The sequence below is a fragment of the Perna viridis genome, chromosome 9 (assembly GCF_037379345.1).
Source record: "Perna viridis isolate PV_CMFRI_1.1 ecotype Kerala chromosome 9, ASM3737934v1, whole genome shotgun sequence".
Classification (NCBI taxonomy): Eukaryota; Metazoa; Mollusca; class Bivalvia; order Mytilida; family Mytilidae; genus Perna; species Perna viridis.
The window spans coordinates 41,549,774-41,564,707 of NC_142453.1; the positions used below are offsets into that span (position 1 = coordinate 41,549,774).

The window sequence follows — 14,934 nt, forward strand, 5'->3', positions numbered from 1 at the left end:
TGAAACTAATATTTAGGTCAAGTATTTTTGTGTGGTTTTATCACACCTTTCTTTGCAATCTGACCTCAACGTCGATTTCATTTCTTCGTTTTCAGGTTGTAAAGAATCAAGGAAAAACTACCAAACTTATTGCAAACATAAGTCCATCTGCAAAAGTGTTTGTTGCTAAATGAGCAAATATTGTCTTGGATTTCTCTTTCAAAAATGATGACCCTTTTAACAAAGGCTATCTTGAATGGCCTATTATATACTAATGCTAAGGTGGTCCTATAATGAGTGAGAGCATTGCACATGGAAAGAAGAAATCAAGTGGGACAAAAGGGGGGTCTGAAGCAGAAAAAGGAATAACACAAAATGACGTAGAACAAAATACAAAGGCTATATGAGATCATTGACATGAAGGACGTCAATAAAAATAATCATGAATTTCTACAAATAAACCTTGAACGAAAGGGAACAAAGGAGGACAATAATACACAGCAAACTTCTGATAGGAAGAACAAAAGAAAGGTTATGACAGGATCAAGAGAAACTAATCAAGCACGTCAACGGGACATGATGACGATGAAGCCAACACTTATAATGAATCTATTGACTCGCAAAAAAAAAGAATCTAAAAAAAGAAAATTACAAGAATAATTAAAACACGAGCTAAACGCTAAAACCAAGTTGTAGTGTTCGTTTTTTTTTTTTTTGAGATTGACGCTGAACCAAACTACAGTTTATTACGTGTAAATGTTACTTTAATTATTTCAGATTTTTCGACCATGAAATTCTGAATATAACTTAACAAAAACATAGGTTGTTTAATGTGTAACTACATGTATTTGTCTTATACTTTCGTTATACGGCTCCATTTCAAAACGTTTTTTTTTATATTGCTTTCAATGGCAATTGACCTTTAGATGTTAAATACGATCGCATTATAACTACTTGTAATTAATAAAAACAGTCGCTGATATTATGACCGAACAAATATGAAATTTATAGGTACAAATTCCCAAGTTCATATTTCATATTTTGATAATGTTGAGGAATATTGTTTGATCTATAACAACAATTGAGGAACGTTTATTTCAACAGACCAGATGGATAATGACTAAGTATAAAAGTTTATTAATATATCATTTGCGTTTGAATCAACTTATATGTGTAAAACAAAATATTTATACAATGATAAGAAACAATAGCATCTATAGATTGTAACTTAGGAAATATGTAAGTTTATTCAATTCTGTACAAATGAAATAGGTTTTCAAAAACCTTAGAAACAATATAAGAGTACAAATATTTACATATAAATGACAACATATATCTTAGACAATCAGCCAGACAGTAAGCCTTTTCTCTTTTTTGGGATACAAAACGACATCGAAACCTGAAATAAAAACATCTATGTACGATTATAGATATTTTAGCCTTAATGAATTATTTCAAAATTGTACTGTAAAGTTAAATGAAATAAAACGAAACAACTATATGATTTATGTCTTGTCTATATACATGTATGTTTGGTCAACATATGGTCAAAAATTAACGTATCGTATTTTTTCCGTGTACAAACCTAACTTTATTTTTTTAAGTTCTGAATTCATTACATCTGTGATCTCATTAGCATGTTTAACTCGGGTGCAAGAGGTCGTGAGTTCGAGGCACAAGTCTTATGAATTTGTATTTACTACTTCTCCGTCCGGCACAACACACATGACAGATATGATGATGAATGGTTGGCTTGGAGTCAGATCAATATATCCAACACATACCTTTGTCTATAGCTTCTGTGAACAAGCAAAAAATATTCGGCTCAAAGTATCGGAGAAATGAAAAGTGTATTTTATTGATCAAATATTCTTGTCCCAAATTGCACGAGCATCTGCCATAGAACGTAAAACCAAAAACCAATCAATCAATATGTCCTTAATTTAAAGAATAGGAAATAAACTTTCATATCCTTTCTTACTTTTTTTCTTAATTTGGTTACTGAATACTTCATTATTCATTAATTCAAAAACTTATGGAAGAGTAATCAAGGGAACCACTTTATGTTTGTAAAGAAATGTGAAAACTACAAACAAATATGCAATATATTGTTTATGATACCTCATCAATATAGCCAGAAAACCTGTTCTGTTTTACTCCACATCCGCCAATTCTTAAAGGACTAGATCTTGTTTCGACATTACCTGCAAGGACGATATGTATATGTAATTTGCTTAAACTAAAACACAAAATGGTGAAAATGGATACCAGAACCCGGCTTTAAACCAATGTTAAAGAGCATTTATTTTTCTTCAAATGTTATACGATACTACAATCAAGCTGTTTCACACCAGTACGCGATAAATTACGATAGTAAACCTGGGGTACCCCAAAATTTTCCCTTAAATCAATTTTCTTTAAATTTGTACATGATATTACACTAAATGCGGCGCATCATTTGTCAATGTTTTAACAAAATTTACCATGCAGATTTTTTTAACAATGAAGACTAAAATATTTCTATTTTAGAAATCTGAATCATTGGCCAAACTGAACCATATCTGATATTTTAGGGTCATTCTGACAATATATTTAAATAAATAACTGAATATTAAGTCAAATTCACTTCAAAGAGATTAATATTTCAGATTTTTTCACTATCCATTTTGTAGAAGAGATAAAAGGCTTTTAATTTTCCAAAATAACAAAAAGGGGGATCATTCTCAGCTATTTGCTTATATAGAAACCTCTATTTTGCAAAACAAAATCAATAATTTAATTTTCGTACAAAACTTATATTATATGATCAATATATCTTTGCAAATCAATAAACAAATTTTCAAAAAAGCTCATTGTGTAGTTTTTTTATTGTTTTAATGATTGTAGGTTAAGGCATTGAAATATTTTTGTTTTTAAATAATTAATCATTATGGCTATAATCATGTTAATATACAATAAGTTTACCAAATATCAAATTATGGAGACTTATATTGATGAAAGAGCATTGCCGGGCACAGTTTGGGTCAACTACTGTTGCAAATTAATGTCACACAAATATTCATACTTCTGCACGAAGGGACGCACTTCTATGGTAACATAGATCAATGCTGGACAGAGTCATATGCTGGACAAAGCAACAAAATGATAACATGAAGTCTTATACGAAATTATAAAAAAAAGTATATTTGTTTTATCTGTAAAAGGTAAAGGAGTTATAAAACAGACACGGTTATTCTTTAGCCGTACTGTCTCATGACAGAGATTATTTTCATACTTTAGTTTGAATATTTCATCTAAGGGTTTGCAGTAGAAAGCATCATTTCAATGTTTCCCACTTTTAAAAAATATATTGCTCAACCTACCCATTTGAAATATTTAATCAATACTTTAAAAGAGCTGAGTTACTGAGGCTGACATATTTGTTCTAGAATTTGAACCCTTTCTTGGACTTATTTCCCTCTGACATCAGTATCACTTTGAAACTTGTATATTAGGAGACATTCAAATGCTCTAGTGACTTAAATCCTGTCAATTTGGATTACCTCCCTTATCCAAGGTCTACTACCATAAATCAACATTTTCTAAAATGTGTACTATATTTTAGTGAGAACATTTGCTTCTTTGTTATAGTGTACTTTTAATTTTAGCATTGTTGTTTGATGTTTATTTGAGAACCAAACTTGGTTACTATTTTACTGATACAACTTAACTGTTGAATGCATTTATGTAGTAACTTTTAAATTGTTATTGGTTTAAATCAATTCTTAAAGGGGAGTCTGTTTGTAATAAATGGAAAGTAAAAAGGTCATGTGCCAATTTTACATCCTTTTCTTTTTATTTTAAAGCGCTGCATCTTGTGTTCGAGTCTTTCATAAATGCCTGTTTTCCTTTCATCTGTGGTAATATCCCTTCAACACCTGCGTATGGAATGTTTATATCACAACTTATACGTTATGCTAGAGCTTGCCGAAAATACGCAGACGTTTTGTATCGCGCTAGAATTCTAACAAATAGGCTTATAGAACTTGGTTATATTGCTACAAGATTGAAGTCACCACTACAGAAGTTTTATGGTCGTCAACATGAACTCGTGGATCGTTATGGTGTATCCATCTGCGCCATGAAAACAGATTTATTCAACGTCTCATAGTTTTCCTTTTCTCGTTTGTCTACCCCGGACTTGACTTTTTGTGAGATTTCGGCGGGTGTTTCTAGAAAGGCACAAGACGCTAATCCTACCGGTGCACCTGGTCCATACTCCCAGTTTTTAGTGGAGTCTGAGTTGCTTTTGTTACAGTGTACTTTGTATGTATGATTTTAGTTACTTTATGTTCTTTGTTGTGTATGTCTGATTTCGATGTCTGGTCTTTGTCCCTAGATTATGTTTTTGATTACCGTTATAACCTTGGTTCCTTTGTTTATTATTATATAGAATATGCATGGCTATAATAGGACTATCCCGACCCTTAAAAACAAATTGTGTTGCATTACCTGCCAATGGCATGGATTTCTTCTTTCCATTTACTTCACAGGAGAAACGAAGACCGTCATAGATAAGGGATACACTTGTCCATTTGTCAAGCTGAAAGAAACGTAAACCTCTGTCCTGAGTACATGCGAAAATATAGTGTGTTCATATGAGCCAGCGAAACATATGCCCCATGAACAAATCATGTTATATTTAAACCGAATGTTCTTATTAAATTGTAACAATGTGAATTTTGCATTAATCAACTACTCTGACCACCGTAGACTCCATTTGGTTCACAATTAATAATATACAGTTATTAAATGGGTTGGATGCAATAGACCAGAATATTTGTCCTGAGGTACTGAGAATGATCAAGTGTTCTATTGGCCGAGTGCAATAGAACACTTGATCATTCTCAGTACCAAAGGACAAATGTTCTGGTCTATTGCATCCAACCCATTTAATAACTGTTTTATTACCTAATTTGTCTATATAATAGAGATATAATAAAGAATGGAAATGGGGAATGCGTCAAAGAGACAACCAGGAATAGGAAATTGACCGCTCCATGTTTACGAATTGGCAGACGAGAGTCACAACTACGTTTTTACACACGAGTTTTTTGTGTGTAAATTCCAATTCAATGAAGCGCTTAAAAAAAGTTCAACCAATCAAAAGGCTTAGATAAAGGTCATTATGGAGTCAGTGCAATAGACTCCTCAAGGAGACTATGGCACCGTGCAATAGTACATCGACAGTGCAATAGATCGCCCTGTCCTGAATAAATTTTGAAAATAGAGAAAAAATATGTGTATATTTAATAAACAAGATAAAAACTTATAATTAGGTAATAATATTTGATATATGTATACGAATAAATAGCATATGCGGGGAGGAAAGAATAAATATGGAACTGGGTCATTCGTCCCTTTTTGGTGAATTTATTGTGAAATATTTTGTTGATTTACCTCAAATGGAATTTTAATTTCTTTCTGATCACGTGGTTCTGTATCGAGCGTGAATATAACGACCTCATCAACTCTGTCGATTTCAATTCCATACGATATATCTGTTCCATAGTTACAGTTGCTAATGACGTATTGCCTTGTCTCGGGATCCTTTGTTGCTTTGAATCTAGCTTGGATCATCAATTGTCGTCCGATATGGGAACCAGTAAATCGCCATATTGTAATGTCTCCATTCTCCAGGAAAAGGGCGGAGCCATTGTGGATTTCTATGTGATCTGCACCAACGTGTATGTTCTTTCCGGATTTATCCTTCATGTTGTTATTAAAATCTAGTAATATTTCTGGTTCGCAATCTAAAAATCGCAGCTGAATTCATTTAGGTTTTTCTTGTATTACAATAGCACGTGTATTCTTGTTTTAATAAACTACAAATAAGTGATATTAGAAAGCGGTACTTTTTCTTTACCTTTGAAATGAATGGCTTAATATGTAATAATGTAACATTGTATACGTTTAAATGGCCATAGACATAGAACTTGTGTCCGATTATAAATAAAAGTTATATGTGTATGTCTATGGGCATGCATTGTATTTTTTTTTTTTTTTTTTTGCAAAACTTTCTTATCATTCGAAAGTTTGAGATTTTGATTCGGTGAAAACCGTAGCTTCACAATGTTTCTCTTTTAACAAAATGTTTAAATTGAAGCGTGTCTAAGTGGTTTCATGCATTGCCAGCAATACACCAAGTAATACCTGAAATGCTACGTGTTACTGTCATGATGGTACAAGCACATGATCGTATATCAAACGCCGTTCCACCTGGACAAGGTCGCAATACGGTTCTATTTTCCGTTTTCTCAATGTAGAAGCTAGAGTCTTTGTCGTATGGTTTAAGTTGGCAGTTATCATTATCTACATGTAAATGTATATGTTAGAAATTTGTACAGAAAAAAGTCATGTATAAAATTTTAATCGGACGAGAAATAAAACATAGTTTACATTTACAGAGTTACTACATGACTTTATAAAAAAATGGCCTTTTTGTTGTTTCTTGTAACATTGGTTTTAATTCTATACGCTAAATTACTTTCTGGTATATTCTTATTACTGTAATTTCATTATACAGTCTCAATAGGAAAACTAAATTATAACTGATAACGTAGTCATAAATATACTGGTAAATGTACTTCTATGCATTATTGCATCTTGCTCGTCAAGTCATAGAGAAATTTCAATTTTTGTCTAGTAACAATATACCTATGAGGGATTTGTTCAACTAGCAAAGTATGATAATGGTACCTTATCAAAATTAAAGAAAAAGGTGTTCCTTTAAAGTTACATACGTGCTTAAGTTAATCTTTGATTTTCTTACCTACATTGCAATCCATTTTGGATCATTTAGCACACGTATCTAGTTTTTTTAATGGTTTGTATTTTTAAAATGAAGTCTATCTTTGTTCATTGTTAGGTCGACTAAAGCATATATACACACATTACCTGGCTTGCTTTCTTCATCTGTTGTTTGCTTATCTTTTTGTGAAAGATATTGTCTCTTAATTTCACTTCCTGGGCGGAAACTTGCTGGTCGCCGGAAGTTCCAGCTATTTTGTTCCTCGCCATTTCTCGGTTTAAGACTATTCCTTATTCTTTGAGGACTAAGCAATTTATCTTTTGAAGGAAGTTTTATTTTGTTCTCGCGTTTGACTGATTTCCATAAAGTGGTAGGTGTTGTCGATGGAATTTTCGTATCCGTCTTCAATTTCTTTTTAGTTTTCTTCTGTTTCTTTTTCTTTTTTCCTTTGATCATTCTATCATGTTCTAACATTAAAATCTCCAACAACATTGCGACTTCTTGTTTAAGGTCCTTTGTTAAGGATAACGATCCTGTATTAATGGGACGTCCTTTCCTAGACAGCGCTGAATCAGGTAATTTTCTTGAAGGTTTTGATGTTTGCTTTGTTCTATCTTTTCTCGTTATCTTATTTGTATTCTGTACAGAAGTTTTATTTGGTATGGGTTTAGATATTTCTTTCTGAAATGACTGATCGCGAAGATTAAGAACATTCCGTCTTGCATTTTTTAAATTGGCTGCCACTTTCTTCTTTTGTTGCAAGAATACAGGGACAGTAGGGTTTGGTTTAGGAGCTAGTGCAGCAAACGAAGTCGTCGTTGCTGGAGATGAATCCTTATTTTCGTTGTAATGTTTGACCTTTAACGATTTATGTAAGTTTAACTGCTTTTTACTTATAGTCATTTTTTTGTTTAAACTTGCGTTCTGGGCTGATTTCTTTTGAATACTGATAGTACTTGTATAACGGTCGTTTCCACTGGTTTTTGTTGGCGTAGGATCTGAAAATCGAACCCCGTGAACCGTGTTTGCTTTGAATAAAACACCTTTTTTATCCATTTCCCCCTTTGACTCAATGTTATTTGCTACACTTGTTTGCTTAAATTTTACTGGATGTGCTTTGAATAATATACCTGGTGTATCATCACTTACTTTGTGTGTTTTTCTTTGAACATCTTCGACATTGTCAGTAGACTTTATATGAGGAGGCATTTGTTGAATTTTAGGAAAATTCTCTTTTCCATCTCTTCTGTCCTTCGCATTTCCATTTTTGGAAATTGCCTTAGTTTTGTTGTGTTCAGATTTCGAAGGTTTCTGATACTTGTATTTGATAATTGGTTGAATGTCACCAATTAGTGTATCCCAAATAGATTTCTCATTGATTAGGATCAATGGTTGTTCGAAAGCCGGAATAGATATCGGAGACGGTTTTGCTGATGGTAGGTTTTTTTCTGCAGAATGTTTTATCATTGATTTGACTGTATTCTGAATTGAAGGTGGTCCTCTTGGATTATTAGTCTTACCATCATAGAGTATTCGTTTCTTTGTGTTTGATACATCGACAGAACTTTGTGACTTGAAATCTCTTCGATTTGTTCTTTTATTGTCTTCCTTTTTCTTACGTTTGAATCTATCAATATTCTCTTTCCTGTCATTGAATTTCGATTTATCATTTGCTAAATGATTTTTTCTTGCTGGTTTTGAAATAGCGTTGTCAATAAAAGCTGATATTTGCTTCAGGTCTGTAATTGTTTCATCTACGAACCCAAATGGAATTGTCCTGTGATTGCTCTGTGATGAAGGCCTATATTGTTTTATATTTAGTTTTTCAGAAGTAAACGTTTGACGTTGATCGTTCAATGCGCTGTGAAACGGCAGTTTTGTACGAGTTTTTTTATTTTCCTGAACATCTTTAGATTCTCCTTTAGATTTATAACGCCGAGATAATACATTTGGCTTCTTTGTAGAACTTCGTGTTGTCATAGTTATACTCACTGGTGTTGTTGTGTAGGTTTCCACAGAATAATTGTCAATAAGATGAATTCTTTGAGGTAGAAGAGGGGATTCCCCTTTATTCTTAGAGTTTGTTATGATCGAGAGTTCTACTTCTGCTTTAAACAATGATGAGTCTTGTGGTATAATTTGATGATGTGTATTATATGCTGAAATATGGAATTATATACACATTTTTTACAAATGAAAAAAAATCGTTCAAAAATGTCTTTCATTACATGTACATTTACCCTGAGCTTAAACAGAAAATTACCTGCTCTGGTTTCACTAGATGGTTCAAAAAGAAAACCTACGGAAAGAATAGTTAAACTGTTAGATCTAACGTTGTTAAAGCCATAAAGGCCTTAATCGTATCATTCATTTACTTAATATGCAGGTGTTGTAATAACTGCGTCAGGCATTTGAAGATAGGTAACTTTTAACGAACGAAGTGAAGTTACAAGCAACAAAACATAGCTAAAATGTGTGATCTATTTTTATGTTACGCTGACCTGTAAACTTTGAATGTTATGAATAATTATTTTACATTACCTGGACAAATTAATTCATGTAGCTTGGCTGACAATGAAAACAGATCCTGAAATGTGTCAGCAGATAACACGCTCTCTCTGTCACTTGTAATTCCCATTAATTCACTGTGTGATATCTTATTACCAACACCAATGGCATAAACAGATATATGGTCCTTTCTCATTTCTCTAGCTTGTCGAAATGATTCCCATAACGTCCTAGAACGTCCTGCTGTTATAAGCACTACAATACGTTTAGAATCAGGTCTTGCATCATTCAAAAACAGCTCATGAGCTGCTCTGAGAGCACTGTTTATTACACGTTCTCCATTTGGTTGAGTAACCCGTGAAATATGACTGATGAATTCTATTTCGTTTTCTGAAACTTTAAAATCTACTTTCTCCCAAGCAATATCAGAGTAAACAATTGCACCAATTCTAACACCATTGGGAGATACTAAGTATTCCATAGGCTGGGACGAGATGAAGGATTTTTGCTGCATAAAATCTGAGGATGGCACTCCAGATGAGCCATCAATTAAGAATAGAAGATCAAGAGGTTCTTTACAAGCTGTCATGGAAGATATTAACACATATTTTACTTTAAAATTCAAGATAAGAGCCATTAAAGACGCAGTACATCGTATATTACAATACTTAAAGCTGGGAAGTACTGTGTTAATGACTGATTGGTTCGCGGAACTAATAACAATAATAAATGATCAGTCAAGCTTTCTTACAGCAATGAAATGGGGTTTTTTTTTTGTTTTTTTTTTTTTGTTTTTTTTTTTTTTTTTTGTTTTGTTTTGTTTTGTTTTTTTCCTTGCGGTGCTGTTATGGATAGTGGTCAACAACGACCTTGCGCAATGTAATATATGCTAGGAACAATTATCCCTAATATAGATGCAATAACCCTATAATATCACAAAAATAAACGTTCCTTGGTAATATGATGTTTATACGTTGTGTTTTTTAATGCACAGAAAACATCTTCTACTTACTGTCACCTCCTAACCACATCAAACAAAATATAAAGAGTCCAATCATATTTGGTCAGCTCATCTTTGATCAATCCAGAAGTTATCAGACTTTTCGATTAAAATACACTGCTAAAATTTATAAATATCTATATAATACAAGATTTTCCTTTCAACACTAAACTGTAACTAAGATTTTCATTTACTAGCATAAATCATAACTTTGTTAAAAATTGAGATCTTATTTGTATAAAATGATATGTATGTTTTATTTCTTTTCCCTTTCATTTTTATTTGTTCAGTTTTGTGTTTGTTTTGTTTTGTTCCTTTTTTGTTTGTTTAATTTGATCTGGTTTTTTTTACAATTTTCATCTGTGGAAGAAATTAGAAATTAAGTTCTTATTTGCTTTTGTACTGGGACACTGTTTTTTTTTCTTTTTTTTTTCTTTTTATTTCTCTCTCTCTCTCTCAATCAGCAGAATCTCATGCTCATTTCACTTTGTACTTATGATCTAATCGTTCATATGCAAACATTTTAAATATATTTATAAACTTAACAAAAGAAAATACTTACAACAGAAAAAGAACGCATTATGACTTTCCCAACCAACACAACTTCTTTCCTAACTTACTACCATATCAATACAAAGTACATGAGCAAAACAGATCGTGTCCTAATTAGCATAATTTTAATTTTCATGTAGTTTTTAATTATTTCAACGACAATAATAAACATGTTAATTATTCGTGTGTAGATGTCAGGTGTACATTGTTTCAGTTGACACTTCACATAACTCGCTATAGTCAATATATTGTTAACACAATGAATTGTCCGCGTTATTACCATCAAAGTCTTTGTTAAACAATATAGAAAGATAAGTTCAAAGATAACATTTTCAAAAGATGCATAAAACTACAATTAATATAAAAACATAACGAAAGACTGCATCAATAATAAAAATAAGACAGTTGAAGAAAATTATTACAAAAATAGTACTTCCATTTGGCAAATGATTATATTAATTACGGAAATTAAATAGAGGACATTGTGAGATAAACATTCATCTGAACGAAATTTTATTCATTAATGGGTATACTTGTATATAAAACAATGTACAAACAATAGATATACTTGTATATATCTTTATTCACCAAAAACCACATTAGATACAGAGAAACATACATGGACAAAATAATTAAGCATGAAAATGTATGTAATGTACAAATGTTAAGGTTGACTACCCTAGGGATTTTAATTTTGTGTAGACGCAACGTATTACAATGTAATTTGCATACGCTGTTACAATGTAAGATCAGGTAGACATTGGCTGTTCATTGGTTTATTACATTTTATGGTATACGGTCGGTCTTAATAGTGATATTCATCGCCAATACATCATCATCTTCCGATACGAAAGTAGACTCCGCAAGGAGCGTGGAACGTCGCGGAACTTGCCGTGCTATATAGGTTACAGACCACCAATTCAACCAATGAGCATTTGGAACGTACGCAAAAATAGTCCTACGCAGAAATTACCCCTGTTCCTCATAGTGCTGTGAAAAAAGTTCTCATCTTATTTAAAAAATTTAAACAGTTTCTGAAAGGAAAAACATTTCTGTACATTTTATAGGTGCATTTTGCTTCTTGTGATGTGAAGCCTAATCTCCATAATGATTTTTAAATATACCCCATCTTGTGAAAACACTGGGATTTCCCATGCTATTTATAGACCCTTCACTTCCGGTGACCAGTACTGCACTGCAAGTCTGCTAACCCCACATGCCATTCTGAGGATTGTGAGCTGACATATGTAGAATCATGCTGATATATAGTCCTCTGCAGGTTAAAGTTAAGGTAAAGTCCAGAGAAGCCATTGAATATTGTGAAATTAGCATAGAAGCCTATGGAAAGTGGAATTAGTGGTTTTTAGCCTATATACATGAAAATGGGGTCGGAAATTTAACGTTAAAAGATAAGTTCGCAATTCACTACAATTTATGTTAAAATTATGACATAAAAGTTAAACATATTTACATTATGCACAAGTGGTTGGGTTTTTTTTTCATTTTATTATTTTGCTAGATAACGTCCTTCCAATGTTAACGTGAAGATACCACTTTTGAAGGAGTCTAGGGAAGGTAACATACAGATAGATTCTTGGGGATTGTTACAGTCTGTTAGAGTGTTTGGGTAGAAGGAATACTTATAGAATTCTTTGTTTGTATAAACTTGCCTACATTTATGTTGGCCTCTAGTGCGCCTATCTGATTGTGTGAGCATATCATTTGTAACTTCCACTAACCCCCTATCTATCTTATAAAGTAAAACAAGCCTTGCTTTTATTCTGCGAGATTGAAGACTCTGCCAATTAAGGGTGTTGATCATGCCAGTCACTGCACCTGGTGTTTTATTTGTGTAGTCATTGAAGACAGCCCCGTGCAGGTCCGGATGTTAAAAGAATAGACCTGCAGCAGCACTAAGCTTGTCGTAAAAGGCGACTAAATAGTGCTCAGAAACCTAGCCGGGGGCTAGGCGCTCTGCCCTTAGAGCAACTGGGATGTGTGACCCAGGTGGTGGAATGGGATACCCCTGGTGTGTTACATGCTGCGGTTGTCAGGCTATAATACGGAAAAAAAAGACCGCAAACCATAGTGTTGGGAAAGATGCCACGTTCCTTGTACGTTGAAGAATCCTGCTGTGGTATTCGATAGGAGTAGGAGCCTTTGCTTTCCGCCACAGGAGGCTAAATTGCCCGACCTTACCCATCCCTCCCTTTTTCTAGTGCAATCAAAATTTGTCGACCCTATTATCCTTCTGTCCCATCCCTTTTTTTCATTTCATCATCATTTCATCTTCATTTTATCATCCATTCCATGTTCATCGTCTGAATATAGCTGAAATATTGCTGCTCGGACGTTAAACTCCACAATCAATCAATCAATCATTGCAGACATACCTTGCGGCTTTTCTCTGAATCTGCTCAAGTTTGGCAATTAGGTTTTGTTTATGCGGATCCCAAACCGGCGAGGAGTACTCTACGATCGGAAGCACAAGTAGTGTATACGTAAGGCATTAAACCTTACGTGTACAGTGTTTCATATTTCTACGCAAAAAGCCTAAGGTTTTATTGGCTTTCGCCGTTATATTGTTAATATTGTTAATACATGTATCTTCGGACTGTCATAGAATATATTTCCTATTTTCTAGGGGAGTTTTATGCCATATACCAGATTCTATAGACAACTCATGATTAAGGCTTCTTAATCCGCATGAAAATATATAGTTCTTATCATCCAAAATTCCACAATAATTTTGTAACTCTAAATTTTCCTTAAAAGTCTATAAATAAAAGCTTTTGTTGAATAATATAGCTTTGACAACCATTGTTAAATGGTCTATAAATATTATCTTAACTGAACTACATAACCAGGATATAGTTGGAAATTCTTGATAGTTCACACAAAGGATTTACCACATTATCCTAAATCTACTTTACACATCTAGGCCAAGTGGTATTTTTATATTTCTTATGTGACAGGCTGTATAATGTAATTGTCCCTCTTTACCAGTAACCAATTTTGCCCAGTATTTGATGACCCTAAATTTTATACATATATCAAGTGGATATCTTCACCGTTAACCATGAAATCTGGTGTAGATGTTTTCATCAAAAGTTTGCAATATTTCCAATGGACTTTCTCTATCACAGATTTTTTAAAGAAATCGTGGATTGGCACATCTGAATCTCCCTCTTTTAAAGTGTTCATATCAATGAACGTTTAATAATAAAAAAGCTAAAACTAAGCGAAATAAATTAATATTGAGAATAAATCTAAATTCGAAAGAAAATAGACTCAAGAATATTGACAAGGAAAGTTAAAAACAACATACAGAAAGCCAAAACAAACACCAAAGAAAAAAACGCCTTTAGGTCTTCACTAAATATCTCTCAACGCCTACTGAGTTGTATTTGTAAATAATAAAGTAATAAAGTAATGACCATGTAACATATTTATATTCTATAAAACTGACTTAAGTACCAGTAATAAATCTCCATACATAAAGGAGGAAGATTACCATGGGTAAATATTAGACATGGGCTGTGGAATGTCTTGACTACATATAAATCAATATCTAATATTTTATTCGTGTCAACTTATACCCTCTAGAGGGAGTGTAAATGGCTGTGTTATCAATTGGGTCCTGCATACTTATGGGCAGAAATGGAAAGTTTTGCTATGCATTGTTCACAAGTGTCTTTATACAGTATGTTGTAATATTTACGTTGACAAATAGTGATTTCATGCGTTAGAGGCATGTGAGGAGGCCCATAAGACAAGTTCAATCTGTAGCTATTGTTGAAGAGTAATCAAGGGAACCAAGGTTATATATAGCGGTAATCAGAAGAATGTAATCCAGGGACAAAGACCAGACATGGAAAATAGACATACACAACAAAGAACATGAAGTAACTAAAATCATACATACAAAGTAAAAAAAGAAAATGAGCAACTCGGACTCCACTAATAGGTGGGAGCATGGACCAGGTGCACCGGTAGGTTAAGCGTCCTCTGCTTTTCTAGAAACACGCGCCGAGTTGCTCATAAAAAGTCAATTCCAGGGTAGACAAACGAGGAAAGGAAAACTGACCCGTTGAATAAATCAGTT

At 33.1% G+C, this 14,934-nt stretch overlaps 1 protein-coding gene across 3 annotated transcripts; it reads right to left on the minus strand.

Annotated features, from left to right (window-relative positions):
• Positions 1–1,196: 1,196 nt before the first annotated feature.
• LOC148608565 (uncharacterized) lies at positions 1,197–10,935 on the minus strand. 3 transcript variants are annotated; one of them, XM_088545704.1, is made up of 9 exons: positions 10,840–10,935; positions 10,290–10,394; positions 9,311–9,859; positions 6,916–8,928; positions 6,172–6,330; positions 5,419–5,771; positions 4,471–4,561; positions 2,101–2,183; positions 1,197–1,378 (listed from the first exon to the last, which is right to left on the minus strand). In XM_088545704.1, the coding sequence occupies exons 2-9, from the start codon at positions 10,333–10,335 to the stop codon at positions 1,325–1,327; spliced, it is 3,348 nt and encodes a 1,115-aa protein (XP_088401830.1). In that variant the 5' UTR covers positions 10,336–10,394; positions 10,840–10,935; the 3' UTR covers positions 1,197–1,324. The 3 variants fall into 3 exon arrangements, with proteins under 3 accessions (XP_088401830.1, XP_088401828.1, XP_088401827.1); XM_088545702.1 differs by having other exon boundaries at positions 10,290–10,397; positions 10,840–10,923; XM_088545701.1 differs by lacking the exon at positions 10,840–10,935 and having other exon boundaries at positions 9,311–10,397.
• Positions 10,936–14,934: the final 3,999 nt, after the last annotated feature.

Excerpts from the sequence above, each read along its gene's own strand:
- LOC148608565 (XM_088545701.1), bottom strand. The coding sequence starts at position 9,914 with ATGGCTCTTATCTTGAATTTTAAAGTAAAATATGTGTTAATATCTTCC. Across the intron at positions 8,929-9,310 it reads ACATGAATTAATTTGTCCAG|CATATAATACACATCATCAA; the intron begins GTAATGTAAAAT and ends TCCATATTTCAG. Across the intron at positions 6,331-6,915 it reads AGATGAAGAAAGCAAGCCAG|ATAATGATAACTGCCAACTT; the intron begins GTAATGTGTGTA and ends ATTTACATGTAG.